Here is a 13,333-nt window from a genome sequence, read left to right on the forward strand (position 1 = left end):
CCTCTCCTGCTGATGTTCAGGTGTATATCAGTATGTAGTGTCTCTACTTTAAAGAGTCCTCTCCTGCTGATGTTCAGGTGTATATCAGTATGTAGTGTCTTTACTTTAAAGAGTCCTCTCCTGCTGATGTTCAGGTGTATATCAGTATGTAGTGTCTCTACTTTAAAGAGTCCTCTCCTGCTGATGTTCAGGTGTATATCAGTATGTAGTGCCTTCACTTTAAAGAGTCCTCTCCTGCTGATGTTCAAGTGTATATCAGCATGTAGTGTCTTTACTTTAAAGAGTCCTCTCCTGCTGATGTTCAGGTGTATATCAGTATGTAGTGTCTCTACTTTAAAGAGTCCTCTCCTGCTGATGTTCAGGTGTATATCAGTATGTAGTGTCTCTACTTTAAAGAGTCCTCTCCTGCTGATGTTCAGGTGTATATCAGTATGTAGTGTCTCTACTTTAAAGAGTCCTCTCCTGCTGATGTTCAGGTGTATATCAGTATGTAGTGTCTCTACTTTAAAGAGTCCTCTCCTGCTGATGTTCAGGTGTATATCAGTGTGTAGTGTCTCTACTTTAAAGAGTCCTCTCCTGCTGATGTTCAAGTGTATATCAGCATGTAGTGTCTCTACTTTAAAGAGTCCTCTCCTGCTGATGTTCAGGTGTATATCAGTATGTAGTGTCTCTACTTTAAAGAGTCCTCTCCTGCTGATGTTCAGGTGTATATCAGTATGTAGTGTCTTTACTTTAAAGAGTCCTCTCCTGCTGATGTTCAGGTGTATATCAGTATGTAGTGTCTCTACTTTAAAGAGTCCTCTCCTGCTGATGTTCAGGTGTATATCAGTATGTAGTGCCTTCACTTTAAAGAGTCCTCTCCTGCTGATGTTCAAGTGTATATCAGCATGTAGTGTCTTTACTTTAAAGAGTCCTCTCCTGCTGATGTTCAGGTGTATATCAGTATGTAGTGTCTCTACTTTAAAGAGTCCTCTCCTGCTGATGTTCAGGTGTACAGGACTGTCTCAGAAAATTAGAATATTGTGATAAAGTTCTTTATTTTCTGTAATGCAATTAAAAAAACAAAAATGTCATACATTCTGGATTCATTACAAATCAACTGAAATATTGCAAGCCTTTTATTATTTTAATATTGCTGATTATGGCATACAGGATAAGAAAACTCAAATATCCTATCTCTAAATATTAGAATATCATGAAAAAGTATACTAGTAGGGTGTTCAACGAATCACTTGAATCGTCTAATTAACTCGAAACACCTGCAAGGGTTTCCTGAGCCTTGAAAAACACTCAGCTTGGTTCAGTAAACTAAATCACAAGTATGGGGAAGACTGCTGATCTGACTGCTGTCCAGAGGACCGTCATTGACACCCTCCATCAGGAGGGTAAGACACAAAAAGAAATTTCTCAAAGAGCAAGCTGTTCACAGAGTGCAGTTTCAAAGCACATCCACAAAAAGTCTGTTGGAAGGGGGAAATGTGGCAGGAAACGCTGCACAACCAAGAGAGATGACCGCAGCCTTAACAGCATTGTGAAGAAGAGTCGCTTCCAGAATTTGGGGGAGCTTCAAAGACAGTGGACTGAAGCTGGAGTCCAGGTATCAAAAGTCACTGTTCACAGACGTGTCCGGGAAATGGGCTACAATAGCCGTATTCCCATGGTCAAGCCACTTCTGAACTCAAGACAACGGAAGAGGCGTCTGACTTGGGCTAAGGAAAAGAAGCACTGGACAGTTGCACAGTGGTCCAAAGTCCTCTTTTCAGACGAAAGCAAGTTTTGTATTTCATTTGGAAGTCAAGGCGCCAGAGTCTGGAGAAAGGCTGGAGAGGAGCAAAATCCAAGTTGCTTGAAATCCAGTGTGAAGTTCCCACAGTCAGCGATGGTTTGGGGAGCCATGTCAGCTGCTGGTGTTGGTCCACTGTGTTTCATCAAGCCCAGAGTAAATGCAGCTGTGTACCAAGAGATTTTAGAGCACTACATGCTTCCGTCTGCTGAAAAGCTCTATGGAGATGAGGAATTCATTTTCCAGCATGATCTGGCACCTGCCCACAGTGCCAAAACCACCAGTAACTGGTGTACTGACCATGGCATTACTGTCCTCGATTGGCCTGCAAATTCCCCTGACCTGAACCCCATAGAGAATATGTGGGGTATTGTGAAGAAGAAGCTGAAAGACACCAGACCCAACAATGCTAATGAGCTAAAGGCCGCTATTGAAGCATCCTGGGCATCCATAACACCTCAGCAATGCCACAGGCTGATTGCCTCCATGCCACGCCGCATTGATGCAGTAATCCGTGCAAAAGGATTCCCAACCAAGTACTGAGTGCATTAATGGACATTTTCAAATGTTTGATTGTGTTTTGCTGTTATAAATCTTTTTTTTTTACTTGGTCTGAGGAACTATTCTAATTTTTTGAGATAGGATTTTTGAGTTTTCTTAAGCTGTATGCCATAATCAGCAATATTAAAATAATAAAAGGCTTGCAATATTTCAGTTGATTTGTAATGAATCCAGAATGTATGACATTTTTGTTTTTTTAATTGCATTACAGAAAATAAAGAACTTTATCACAATATTCTAATTTTCTGAGACAGTCCTGTATATCAGTATGTAGTGTCTCTACTTTAAAGAGTCCTCTCCTGCTGATGTTCAGGTGTATATCAGTATGTAGTGTCTCTACTTTAAAGAGTCCTCTCCTGCTGATGTTCAGGTGTATATCAGTATGTAGTGTCTCTACTTTAAAGAGTCCTCTCCTGCTGATGTTCAGGTGTATATCAGTATGTAGTGTCTCTACTTTAAAGAGTCCTCTCCTGCTGATGTTCAGGTGTATATCAGTATGTAGTGTCTCTACTTTAAAGAGTCCTCTCCTGCTGATGTTCAGGTGTATATCAGTGTGTAGTGTCTCTACTTTAAAGAGTCCTCTCCTGCTGATGTTCAGGTGTATATCAGTATGTAGTGTCTCTACTTTAAAGAGTCCTCTCCTGCTGATGTTCAGGTGTATATCAGTATGTAGTGTCTCTACTTTAAAGAGTCCTCTCCTGCTGATGTTCAGGTGTATATCAGTATGTAGTGTCTCTACTTTAAAGAGTCCTCTCCTGCTGATGTTCAGGTGTATATCAGTATGTAGTGTCTCTACTTTAAAGAGTCCTCTCCTGCTGATGTTCAGGTGTATATCAGTATGTAGTGTCTCTACTTTAAAGAGTCCTCTCCTGCTGATGTTCAGGTGTATATCAGTGTGTAGTGTCTCTACTTTAAAGAGTCCTCTCCTGCTGATGTTCAGGTGTATATCAGTATGTAGTGTCTCTACTTTAAAGAGTCCTCTCCTGCTGATGTTCAGGTGTATATCAGTATGTAGTGTCTCTACTTTAAAGAGTCCTCTCCTGCTGATGTTCAGGTGTATATCAGTATGTAGTGTCTCTACTTTAAAGAGTCCTCTCCTGCTGATGTTCAGGTGTATATCAGTATGTAGTGTCTCTACTTTAAAGAGTCCTCTCCTACTGATGTTCAGGTGTATATCAGTATGTAGTGTCTCTACTTTAAAGAGTCCTCTCCTGCTGATGTTCAGGTGTATTCAATTTTATAAAGACATTTTTACACAACAATAAATCACTATACTACATTTTATTTTTATAGCGCTTTTCTTGGCAATCAATTTTTGACAGATTTCAGATGAGAAAGGACGTCAGATCTTTTCCATAAAGGAGAATATAAATACAGATAATGTTATCCATCATATGAAAGTCTTAAATCAGCGGGGGGACGTCGGGGTCGTCCACAAACCCGTCAGAAAAGCGGCGTTCATCGGCTTCTGGAGGCGGAGCTTCCTGTTGTTTGAGGCTCCGCACGATGTTCAGATCGACCGCCGTGTGTTTGCTCGGGTCGACTTCCAGACGCTCAGGAACTTTATTTAACTTCCTGTGAACAACAAGAGGAGGAAATAAATCAAAGTCAAAGTCAAACTACTCCAGTAAGACTCAAATTTCAGTTTTGTTACTTTCCGTTAACCGTCAAGTGGGAACTAAGTATTTTTTTGTTCGTTTTTATGTTTCTCTTATTTTCCTACGATACGGTTATGATTGGCTGTGAATAAGAAAATACGAAGGATTTCTATTTATAACATTTTTTTGAGGAAGGGGCAGGTAATATAAGATTGTTTTCTTCTCCCTGCTCCTTTTCGGGTACGGTGTGTTTATCGAGACATCTTTTGTAAATAATTATTAGACATTAAGTCGTGCATACCGTGAACGAGACAAGTCAACTTTATTGTCAATCTTTCAGTTTGTGTGGACAGAGAGATCGAAATACCGTTTCCCACAATCCAGAGGGAAAAAAAATACAAAAATATATAAAAATATGTATACCAATATGTATATCCTATTTATACACAATCAATAGACACATGTAAACATATGCACACATTAAGACCTAAATAAAAGCACAACAATCAATATATACAAAATAACAGTCACTTCAATATCTTTGGGAAATGTACATTAGTGCGAGACTGTCCATAGCAGCGTGAAAGTGTCTGGTGCTGGATTTGAGTGTCTGAGTGTGTGTGGGGTTAAAGTATATTTACAGTTGACGACAACAAATGTGTGCTTTTATTTGGCCCGCGTCACGCTGTCCCGAAATTGACACCAGATGGACACACGAATATGGAATTGTGAATTTCGCACGAAGATGCCCCCGAACTTGGTCAACAGCCAAGCAACAGCCGAAGCAAGTACGATGCCTACAGCAGGCCACACGATGGCACCCAAACCACAAACTCCGTCGTGTTGTTTCCATAGCAACAATAACTTCCCGTCAACAGCGTAAACTCTGATCTGCAAGGAAACATCATTGCACACCGTGATCCCATCTCGATGTCATCGTACTATAACACGATGGCTACACGGAGGCATTCATTGCGAGGGCTTCACGTAGTCGTGTTTTCTTCCTAAGACAATCGGGCAGCTTCTTGTTTCCTTCGTATTGTCTTCGTGAGGCGAAAAATGCCCGATGGCACCGATGATCACACGAAGTAAAGACGAAGATGACACGATTTGACATGATGGCCTTACGAAGGGCAACATGGACACACACATTCAACACGAAAATTAACCTTTGCAAGGTTTTGGCACGCCAAAGATTTTCCCACCGCTCCCGAAGTTGCTGCCGGAGCCTGAGAAACTCCACCGGCGGTCATACGATGGCTTAAGATGCCCTCACGAATGGCCCCATGCCCCATGTCGTCACGATCAGAGCCGAATTTGAACATTTCCTTCATCGTGTGTCCATCTGGTGTCAATTTCACAAAAATACATTAAGGATAAGGGCTCATTCCGATGCACTTATTTTATATTTTGTATAGTTGAAAATATTGGTTTTCAACAATACATGTCGGTACTAAAATGATCTGCATTTCTCTCTGATCTTTCACACATTTTAACAGGAACTTTTTTTTTTTTTACTTTTTTAATCCTCCCCATCTCTTTGCAGTGTGCTTTCATCACGTATTCCTGCAAACATCTACGGGGGAAACCAAAGTGGATTTATGTTCCTGAGAGAAACATACACATACTGTCTCTGACATCTGGTCATCTGTTACTTCACACCTCCAGAGGAGCTTGATATATACGTCCATATTAACACCAGAGCCGGAATGCAAATATGCCGCCGAGTCATATTTATAGTGTGCACATCAAAAATAAATATATATATATATATCAGCTCCTATATTCACCTTGTGATCTCTGTCTCTGCAGCAACATTACAGAAAGATATTACAAGAGATTCAGAGGTGGAAGAAGTACTCAGACCTTTCACTTAATACTAAAAAATACTTTGGGTAAGCTCCTGCATTCAAAATCTACTTAAGATCAAAAGTAAACGTATTTGTTTTGCAGAATCATATGAAATGACTGGATTATACATGGTGTGTGTGTGTGTGTGTGTGTGTGTGTGTGTGTGTGTGTGTGTGTGTGTGTGTGTGTGTGTGTGTGTGTGTGTGTGTGTGTGTGTGTGTGTGTGTGTGTGTGTGTGTGTGTGTGTGTGTGTGTGTGTGTGTGTGTGTGTGTGTGTGTGTGTGTATCTTCTTGCTTGTAAAGGTTATCTGGTGTTTGGTGATACTGTGTGTGAGAGATACTGTGTATAATATACGGTACTGTGTGTGCGTGTGTGTGTGTGCATGCGCGTGTGAGTGTGTGTGTGTTAGCCCGGGGTCAAAGGTCGCACCCTAATCATGTCCAAATCATGATATAACCCTCCTCCGTCCGTCCGTCCGTCACCTTGCCGCGGAGCAGGAGCAGCTTAGCATTTTTATTGAATGTTTAATTTGAGGGTCTCTACGTGTTTGATGGCCGGCTGAAGGACAAGGAGCGTGGTCGTAAAAATGGAAATGATGAAGATGATGATGAGGAGACAAACGTACCTCCAGGCAAGGAGAGGAAACTGTGTTCTGATAAACTGCAGATTATTGAGGTCATTGAAGTCTGACCACATTACACAAAGCATGACATTTCACAACATACTGGGTTTGACCTTCAGGGCCACCGTAGAAATACTAATATACCAATAATACTTTTCCACGTTGTGTCATGTGACATGTTTTGCTTACTGTGTGTGAGATACTGTATATAATACACTGTGTGTGTGTGTGTGTGTGTGTGTGTGTGTGTGTGTGTGTGTGTGTGTGTGTGTGTGTGTGTGTGTGTGTGTGTGTGTGTGTGTGTGTGTGTGTGTGTGTGTGTGTGTGTGTGTGTGTGTGTGTGTGTGTGTGTGTGTGTGTGTGTGGGTGTATAATAAACTGTGTGTCTTCCTGGTGAAGGTTATCTGGTGTTTGGTCGTTAGCTAGAGAGCGCTATCTTCACTCTGCTGTTAAAGTGAATCATGCTCAGTGTTTAATAAACAACCTGATAACACACACTTCAATGTGTGTGTATCCAAGGCCAAACAAACACTCACACTTAACTCTGAAACACACACACACACACACACACACACACACACACACACACACACACACACACACACACACACACACACACACACACACACACACACACACACACACACACACACACACACACACACATACACATACACGCCTGCAGCGAGGTTCTCTTTAGCCTCATTCATATACAAAGTTACTGTTTTTTATTATTTTTTCTTCTTAAATCTCCAGAAACAGACGGAGGATTGCAATTTCTATTATTTTCTAGGTTGTTTGAATAATCCTTTGTGTATATGAAATGTGAAAAATGTCAATACCAGTTTCAAAAGGTGGTTTAAATGTCTTGTTAGTTCAAAACCATAACATATGTTTATTTAACTGAGTTTAAAACAGAGAAAAGAAATGAATCAGTTAATTAAGTGCTGATTTTCTTTTTACAGTAAAAGTCCTGCATTCAAAATGTTCCTCAAGTAAAAGTAGAAAAGTATTCTCATCAAAATATAGTGAAAGACAGTAAAAGTAGTCATTGTGGAGATTGGTCCATTTCAGAATAATATATATGATATGTTTTATAATGATTGATCATGAAAGTGTTCTCAAAGCTGGTAAAGCTGCAGCTAGTCTGAATGACTTTGTATACTGCAGGGTAGCTGGTGGATTTACTCCAGGTGGAACTAAAGTCTGATTCAACACTTGATTAGATTTCACATCATTCATCCAGATCTGAGAAGTAACTAAAGGGATTAAATACATGGAGTGGAGGAGAAGTACACCATGTACCTCTGAACTGAAGTGGAAGTAGAAGTACACAGTAGCTTAACATGGAAATACTCAAGTAAAGTACAAGTACGTCAAGATTGTACTTAAATAAATGTACTTAGTGACTCTACACCTCTGAATATATGTGCTTACTTTGACCAAACATAGTGTTTTAATAGTAACATGAAGAATATAATGAAGTCACCATCTGACTAACAGGTTTTAAAAGAGATTTAGACGCTCTGTTATGAAACATATTATTGTCCCAAACGTTATAACATGAGTGCAGAATATCATATCTTACCTTCTATCGTCGTCCTGCGAGCCGATGCGTTTCTGTTGAGGCGCTATGGGCGGACGTGGGACTTTCTTTGTGACTTTGATTTCACCTTCAGCCTAAAAGAGAGGAAGAAAAGTCATGTATTATTCGTAGCGTCTGCAAACAGCCGCCACGCTTTTATTCTGAACGCTGGCTGTGGAGCGTCGGAGCCATACGGAGGATTATCAGTCTGCAAAATCAGAACCTGAGTCTCTCTATAGACTCCAGAAAGAAACCGTTCATCAGAGCTCAGAGGACAGAACGTCTCGTCCTCGCTGGCAGGAGCAAAGCAGAATAAATCCATCAGTTAGATTCAACAGAGATCTCTAAAGGATCGCTTTCAAGAGAAGAATCAGGTTCTGGTTCATTCAGGGGACACCAAAGAGTGATGCACACAGCTGGAGACCAGGGGACACTAAAGAGTGACGTACACAGCTGTAGATCAGAGGACACTAAAGAGTGATGCACACAGCTGGAGACCAGGGGACACTAAAGAGTGATGCACACAGCTGGAGACCAGGGGACACTAAAGAGTGATGCACACAGCTGGGGACCAGGGGACACTAAAGAGTGACGCACACAGCTGGGAGACCAGGGGACACTAAAGAGTGACGCACACAGCCGGGAGACCAGGGGACACTAAAGACTGACGCACACAGCCGGGAGACCAGGGGACACTGAAGACTGATGCACACAGCTGGAGACCAGGGGACACTAAAGAGTGACGCACACAGCTGGAGACCAGGGGACACTAAAGAGTGACACACACAGCTGGACACCAGGGGCCACTAAAGAGTGACGCACACAGCTGGAGACCAGGGGACACTAAAGAGTGACGCACACAGCTGGAGACCAGGGGACACTAAAGAGTGACGTACACAGCTGTAGATCAGAGGACACTAAAGAGTGATGCACACAGCTGGAGACCAGGGGACACTAAAGAGTGATGCACACAGCTGGAGACCAGGGGACACTAAAGAGTGATGCACACAGCTGGACACCAGGGGACACTAAAGAGTGACGCACACAGCTGGGAGACCAGGGGACACTAAAGAGTGACGCACACAGCCGGGAGACCAGGGGACACTAAAGACTGACGCACACAGCCGGGAGACCAGGGGACACTGAAGACTGATGCACACAGCTGGAGACCAGGGGACACTAAAGAGTGACGCACACAGCTGGAGACCAGGGGACACTAAAGAGTGACACACACAGCTGGACACCAGGGGCCACTAAAGAGTGACGCACACAGCTGGAGACCAGGGGACACTAAAGAGTGACGCACACAGCTGGACACCAGGGGACACTAAAGAGTGACGAAAACAGCTGGGAGACCAGGGGACACTAAAGAGTGACGCACACAGTTGGGAGACCAGGGGACACCAAAGAGTGAGGCACACAGCTGGGAGACCAGGGGACACTAAAGAGTGACGCACACAGCTGGAAGACCAGGGGACACTAAAGAGTGACGCACACAGCTGGAGACATGGGGACACTAAAGACTGACGCACACAGCTGGACACCAGGGGACATTAAAGAGTGACGAAAACAGCTGGGAGACCAGGGGACACTAAAGAGTGACGCAGACAGCTGGAGACCAGAGGACACTAAAGAGTGATGCACACAGCTGGAGACCAGGGGACACTAAAGAGTGACGCACACAGCTGGAGACCAGGCGACACTAAAGACTGACGCACACAGCTGGAGACCAGGGGACACTAAAGAGTGACGCACACAGCTGGAGACCAGGGGACACTAAAGAGTGACACACACAGCTGGACACCAGGGGCCACTAAAGAGTGACGCACACAGCTGGAGACCAGGGGACACTAAAGAGTGACGCACACAACTGGACACCAGGGGACACTAAAGAGTGACGAAAACAGCTGGGAGACCAGGGGACACTAAAGAGTGACGCACACAGCTGGGAAACCAGGGGACACCAAAGAGTGAGGCACACAGCTGGGAGACCAGGGGACACTAAAGAGTGACGCACACAGCTGGAAGACCAGGGGGACACTAAAGAGTGACGCACACAGCTGGAGACCAGGGGACACTAAAGACTGACGCACACAGCTGGACACCAGGGGACACTAAAGAGTGACGCACACAGCCGGGAGACCAGGGGACACTAAAGAGTGACGCACACAGCTGGGAGACCAGGGGACACTAAAGAGTGACGCACACAGCTGGAGACCAGGGGACACTAAAGAGTGACGCACACAGCTGGAAGACCAGGGGACACTAAAGAGTGACGCACACAGCTGGGAGATCAGGGGACACTAAAGACTGACGCACACAGCTGGAAGACCAGGGGACACTAAAGAGTGACGCACACAGCTGGGAGATCAGGGGACACTAAAGACTGACGCACACAGCTGGAGACCAGGGGACACTAAAGAGTGACGCACACAGCTGGAGACCAGGGGACACTAAAGAGTGACGCACACAGGTGGACACCAGGGGACACTAAAGAGTGACGAAAACAGCTGGGAGACCAGGGGACACTAAAGAGTGACGCACACAGCTGGGAGACCAGGGGACACTAAAGACTGACACACACAGCTAGGATGTTGTACCTGAGTAAAAGTAGAAGTACTCAGGTCTTGTACTTGAGTAAAAGTAGAAGTACTCAGATCTTGTTCTTGAGTAAAAGTAGAAGTACTCAGATCTTGTACTTTAGTAAAAGTAGAAGTACTCAGATCTTGTACTTGAGTAAAAGTAGAAGTACTCAGATCTTGTTCTTGAGTAAAAGTAGAAGTACTCAGATCTTGTACTTGAGTAAAAGTAGAAGTACTCAGATCTTGTTCTTGAGTAAAAGTAGAAGTACTCAGATCTTGTACTTGAGTAAAAGTAGAAGTACCCAGATCTTGTACTTGAGTAAAAGTAGAAGTACTCAGATCTTGTACTTGAGTAAAAGTAGAAGTACTCAGATCTTGTACTTGAGTAAAAGTAGAAGTACTCAGATCTTGTTCTTGAGTAAAAGTAGAAGTACTCAGATCTTGTTCTTGAGTAAAAGTAGAAGTACTCAGATCTTGTTCTTGAGTAAAAGTAGAAGTACTCAGATCTTGTACTTGAGTAAAAGTAGAAGTACCCAGATCTTGTACTTGAGTAAAAGTAGAAGTACTCAGATCTTGTACTTGAGTAAAAGTAGAAGTACTCAGATCTTGTACTTTAGTAAAAGTAGAAGTACTCAGATCTTGTACTTGAGTAAAAGTAGAAGTACTCAGATCTTGTTCTTGAGTAAAAGTAGAAGTACTCAGATCTTGTACTTGAGTAAAAGTAGAAGTACTCAGATCTTGTACTTGAGTAAAAGTAGAAGTACTCAGATCTTGTACTTGAGTAAAAGTAGAAGTACCAGAGTGTAGGAATACTCAAATGTTCCTCAAGTTCAAATAGAAAAGTATTCTCATCAAAATACAGTTACAGCACCAAAAGTAAAAGTAGTCATTGTGCAGATTTGTAAACAACACAGAAAAGTGAAGAACGTGAACTGCTCTAATAGTAACTATTGCAACTACCTATAACTTCACCAAGTAGGCGCTAGCAGCCGTAAACATTTCTTTACACCTTTGGATTAAAACTCCTGAAATCTGGATGCGTACCCGAGGCATGTTGAGCACCAGGTGTCCGCTGGTTAGAGACCTCAGCGCCGTGGAGCTGTCCGGCTTCACTTCAGCAGGCAGCAACATCTGAAATATCTGCAGAGTAAATTATTCATAACGTTAATTAGCCAGAGGAATGTTCTGATCCCGCCGGCCCACTGTGTATGATGACTCTAATCATTAGCGGGTCTTTTTATAGCGACGCTTTCCAGAATGAGTGGAGGCAGAGGGAGGAGAATAACTGGACATTAATCGCTGTCCCGTGAAGTCGTAGGAACACGATCCACGCGGGAGGAACAACGGGGATAGAGTTAGACTTGTGGAGCTTTTAGAGAGAGAGGGGTTTTCGGGGAAACCGTGTGGATAGAGACGAGGATCAGAACACTCCACTTATCCTGGTGGAAATCGGGTTCCCTAAAAGTGACTTGACTTGAACTTTCCCATCCTGACTTGAGACTTGACTCGGACTTCAGCGCAAAGACTTGAGACTTACTTGTGACTTGCAAAACGATGACTTGGTCCCACCTCTGGCACATTCTAATAGAGAGGCAAAGTCCCTCCCTTTCCGGGGGACCTCCATGGACCTTATTTCTAAAAAGTTATGTTTTGAAGTCAATGGAGAGAGAAAGATTATCTTTCGATCCCGTTTGAATTGTGCCACGAATTACACATATGATGTTTGTCAATTTAACAGATAATTTTACAAGTAAAAAAAAACGCTCAATGAACTACATCTCCCGTCTCGCACCACACACCAAGCCGGCCGTCACGTTGGCACATTTCACTTCTTTCTTTCAGAATGAGGCGGAAAGTATTAAAAGAGGTGAAAATCACTCCAAGTCTGGGCATGTTGAGAGCTGTGCATACACACAAGGGGAGTTAGTCGGTTCATTAGAGCCGGCATGCGGGACCGGGATTCTGGGATTTGTAGTCTTTCTAGTTGCATATTTTTCATAGTCTGATATTTCAACAGTTTTACGACAAACTGTGACTTTTTTGACATGGAAATTATTTTTAAGATTGACAAACATCATATGTGTAATTCATGGCACAATTCAAACGGGATCGAGAGATAAGCTTTCTCTCTCCATTGACTTCAATGCAAACGTTTTGCGAAATATGGTCCCACGGAAGGGGAGGGACTCCGCCTCTCTATACCCTAACTGTCCTGTATCTCCGGCTGCTGTCAGGTGAGGTTTGATAAACACGCCTGCTGCTGTAAATCAGCTCATATTTAGGAGGAGTTGTAAAGGCCTCAGCTGATGTATCGCTGCGTATATCACCCCACCCGTCCAATCAGGCTGACCCCTGGCGTAAAACAAGCATCCATAAATACGCTAACAGCTTGACGTGACATTCAGGACTTCAGACCTGCGGGGCTGTGGGTTCATAATGAGAGGAAACAGGACCAGAAACAAACAGGGAACACTTCTTGGATGTATGCGCGGCCAAGCAGCTTTTAAATCAGGCTGAAAGGTCGCTGTGGTCGTTTGGAGCAGATTAAAACCCTCCACACGTTCCTTATGTTCTGCTCACGGGAACAGCTTCAGAAAGTACCCATGTTTCCCATGAGCCTGTATCTACTTGTCTTTCATCCTTTCTTTATAACTAATGCTGTTGATGTATTGTGATTTCAAAAAGGTTGGAACAGCTGGAAATTAGCAATGTTGGCTAAAGCTAATGCTCCAATGACTGTTTTATGTGAC

The 13,333-nt window shown here is 43.3% G+C and overlaps 1 protein-coding gene across 1 annotated transcript; it reads right to left on the reverse strand.

Annotated features, from left to right (window-relative positions):
- Nucleotides 1-3,109: 3,109 nt before the first annotated feature.
- dnaaf11 (dynein axonemal assembly factor 11) lies at nucleotides 3,110-12,262 on the reverse strand. Its single transcript, XM_079649032.1, has 3 exons — nucleotides 11,628-12,262; nucleotides 8,005-8,096; nucleotides 3,110-3,919 (listed from the first exon to the last, which is right to left on the reverse strand). The coding sequence occupies exons 1-3, from the start codon at nucleotides 11,712-11,714 to the stop codon at nucleotides 3,748-3,750; spliced, it is 351 nt and encodes a 116-aa protein (XP_079505158.1). The 5' UTR covers nucleotides 11,715-12,262; the 3' UTR covers nucleotides 3,110-3,747.
- Between the last annotated feature and the right edge of the window lie 1,071 nt (nucleotides 12,263-13,333).

The sequence above is a fragment of the Notothenia rossii genome (genome assembly GCF_949606895.1).
Source record: "Notothenia rossii genome assembly, chromosome: 9".
NCBI lineage: Eukaryota > Metazoa > Chordata > Actinopteri > Perciformes > Nototheniidae > Notothenia > Notothenia rossii.

What these genes read in the sequence shown, in the direction of transcription:
- dnaaf11 (XM_079649032.1), bottom strand. Translation starts at nt 11,714, where the DNA reads ATGTTGCTGCCTGCTGAAGTGAAGCCGGACAGCTCCACGGCGCTGAGG. An exon ending in TGGTGCTCAACATGCCTCGG is followed by an intron (nt 8,097 to 11,627) that starts GTACGCATCCAG and finishes CCTCTCTTTTAG; the next exon opens with GCTGAAGGTGAAATCAAAGT. An exon ending in TCGCAGGACGACGATAGAAG is followed by an intron (nt 3,920 to 8,004) that starts GTAAGATATGAT and finishes TGTTGTTCACAG; the next exon opens with GAAGTTAAATAAAGTTCCTG.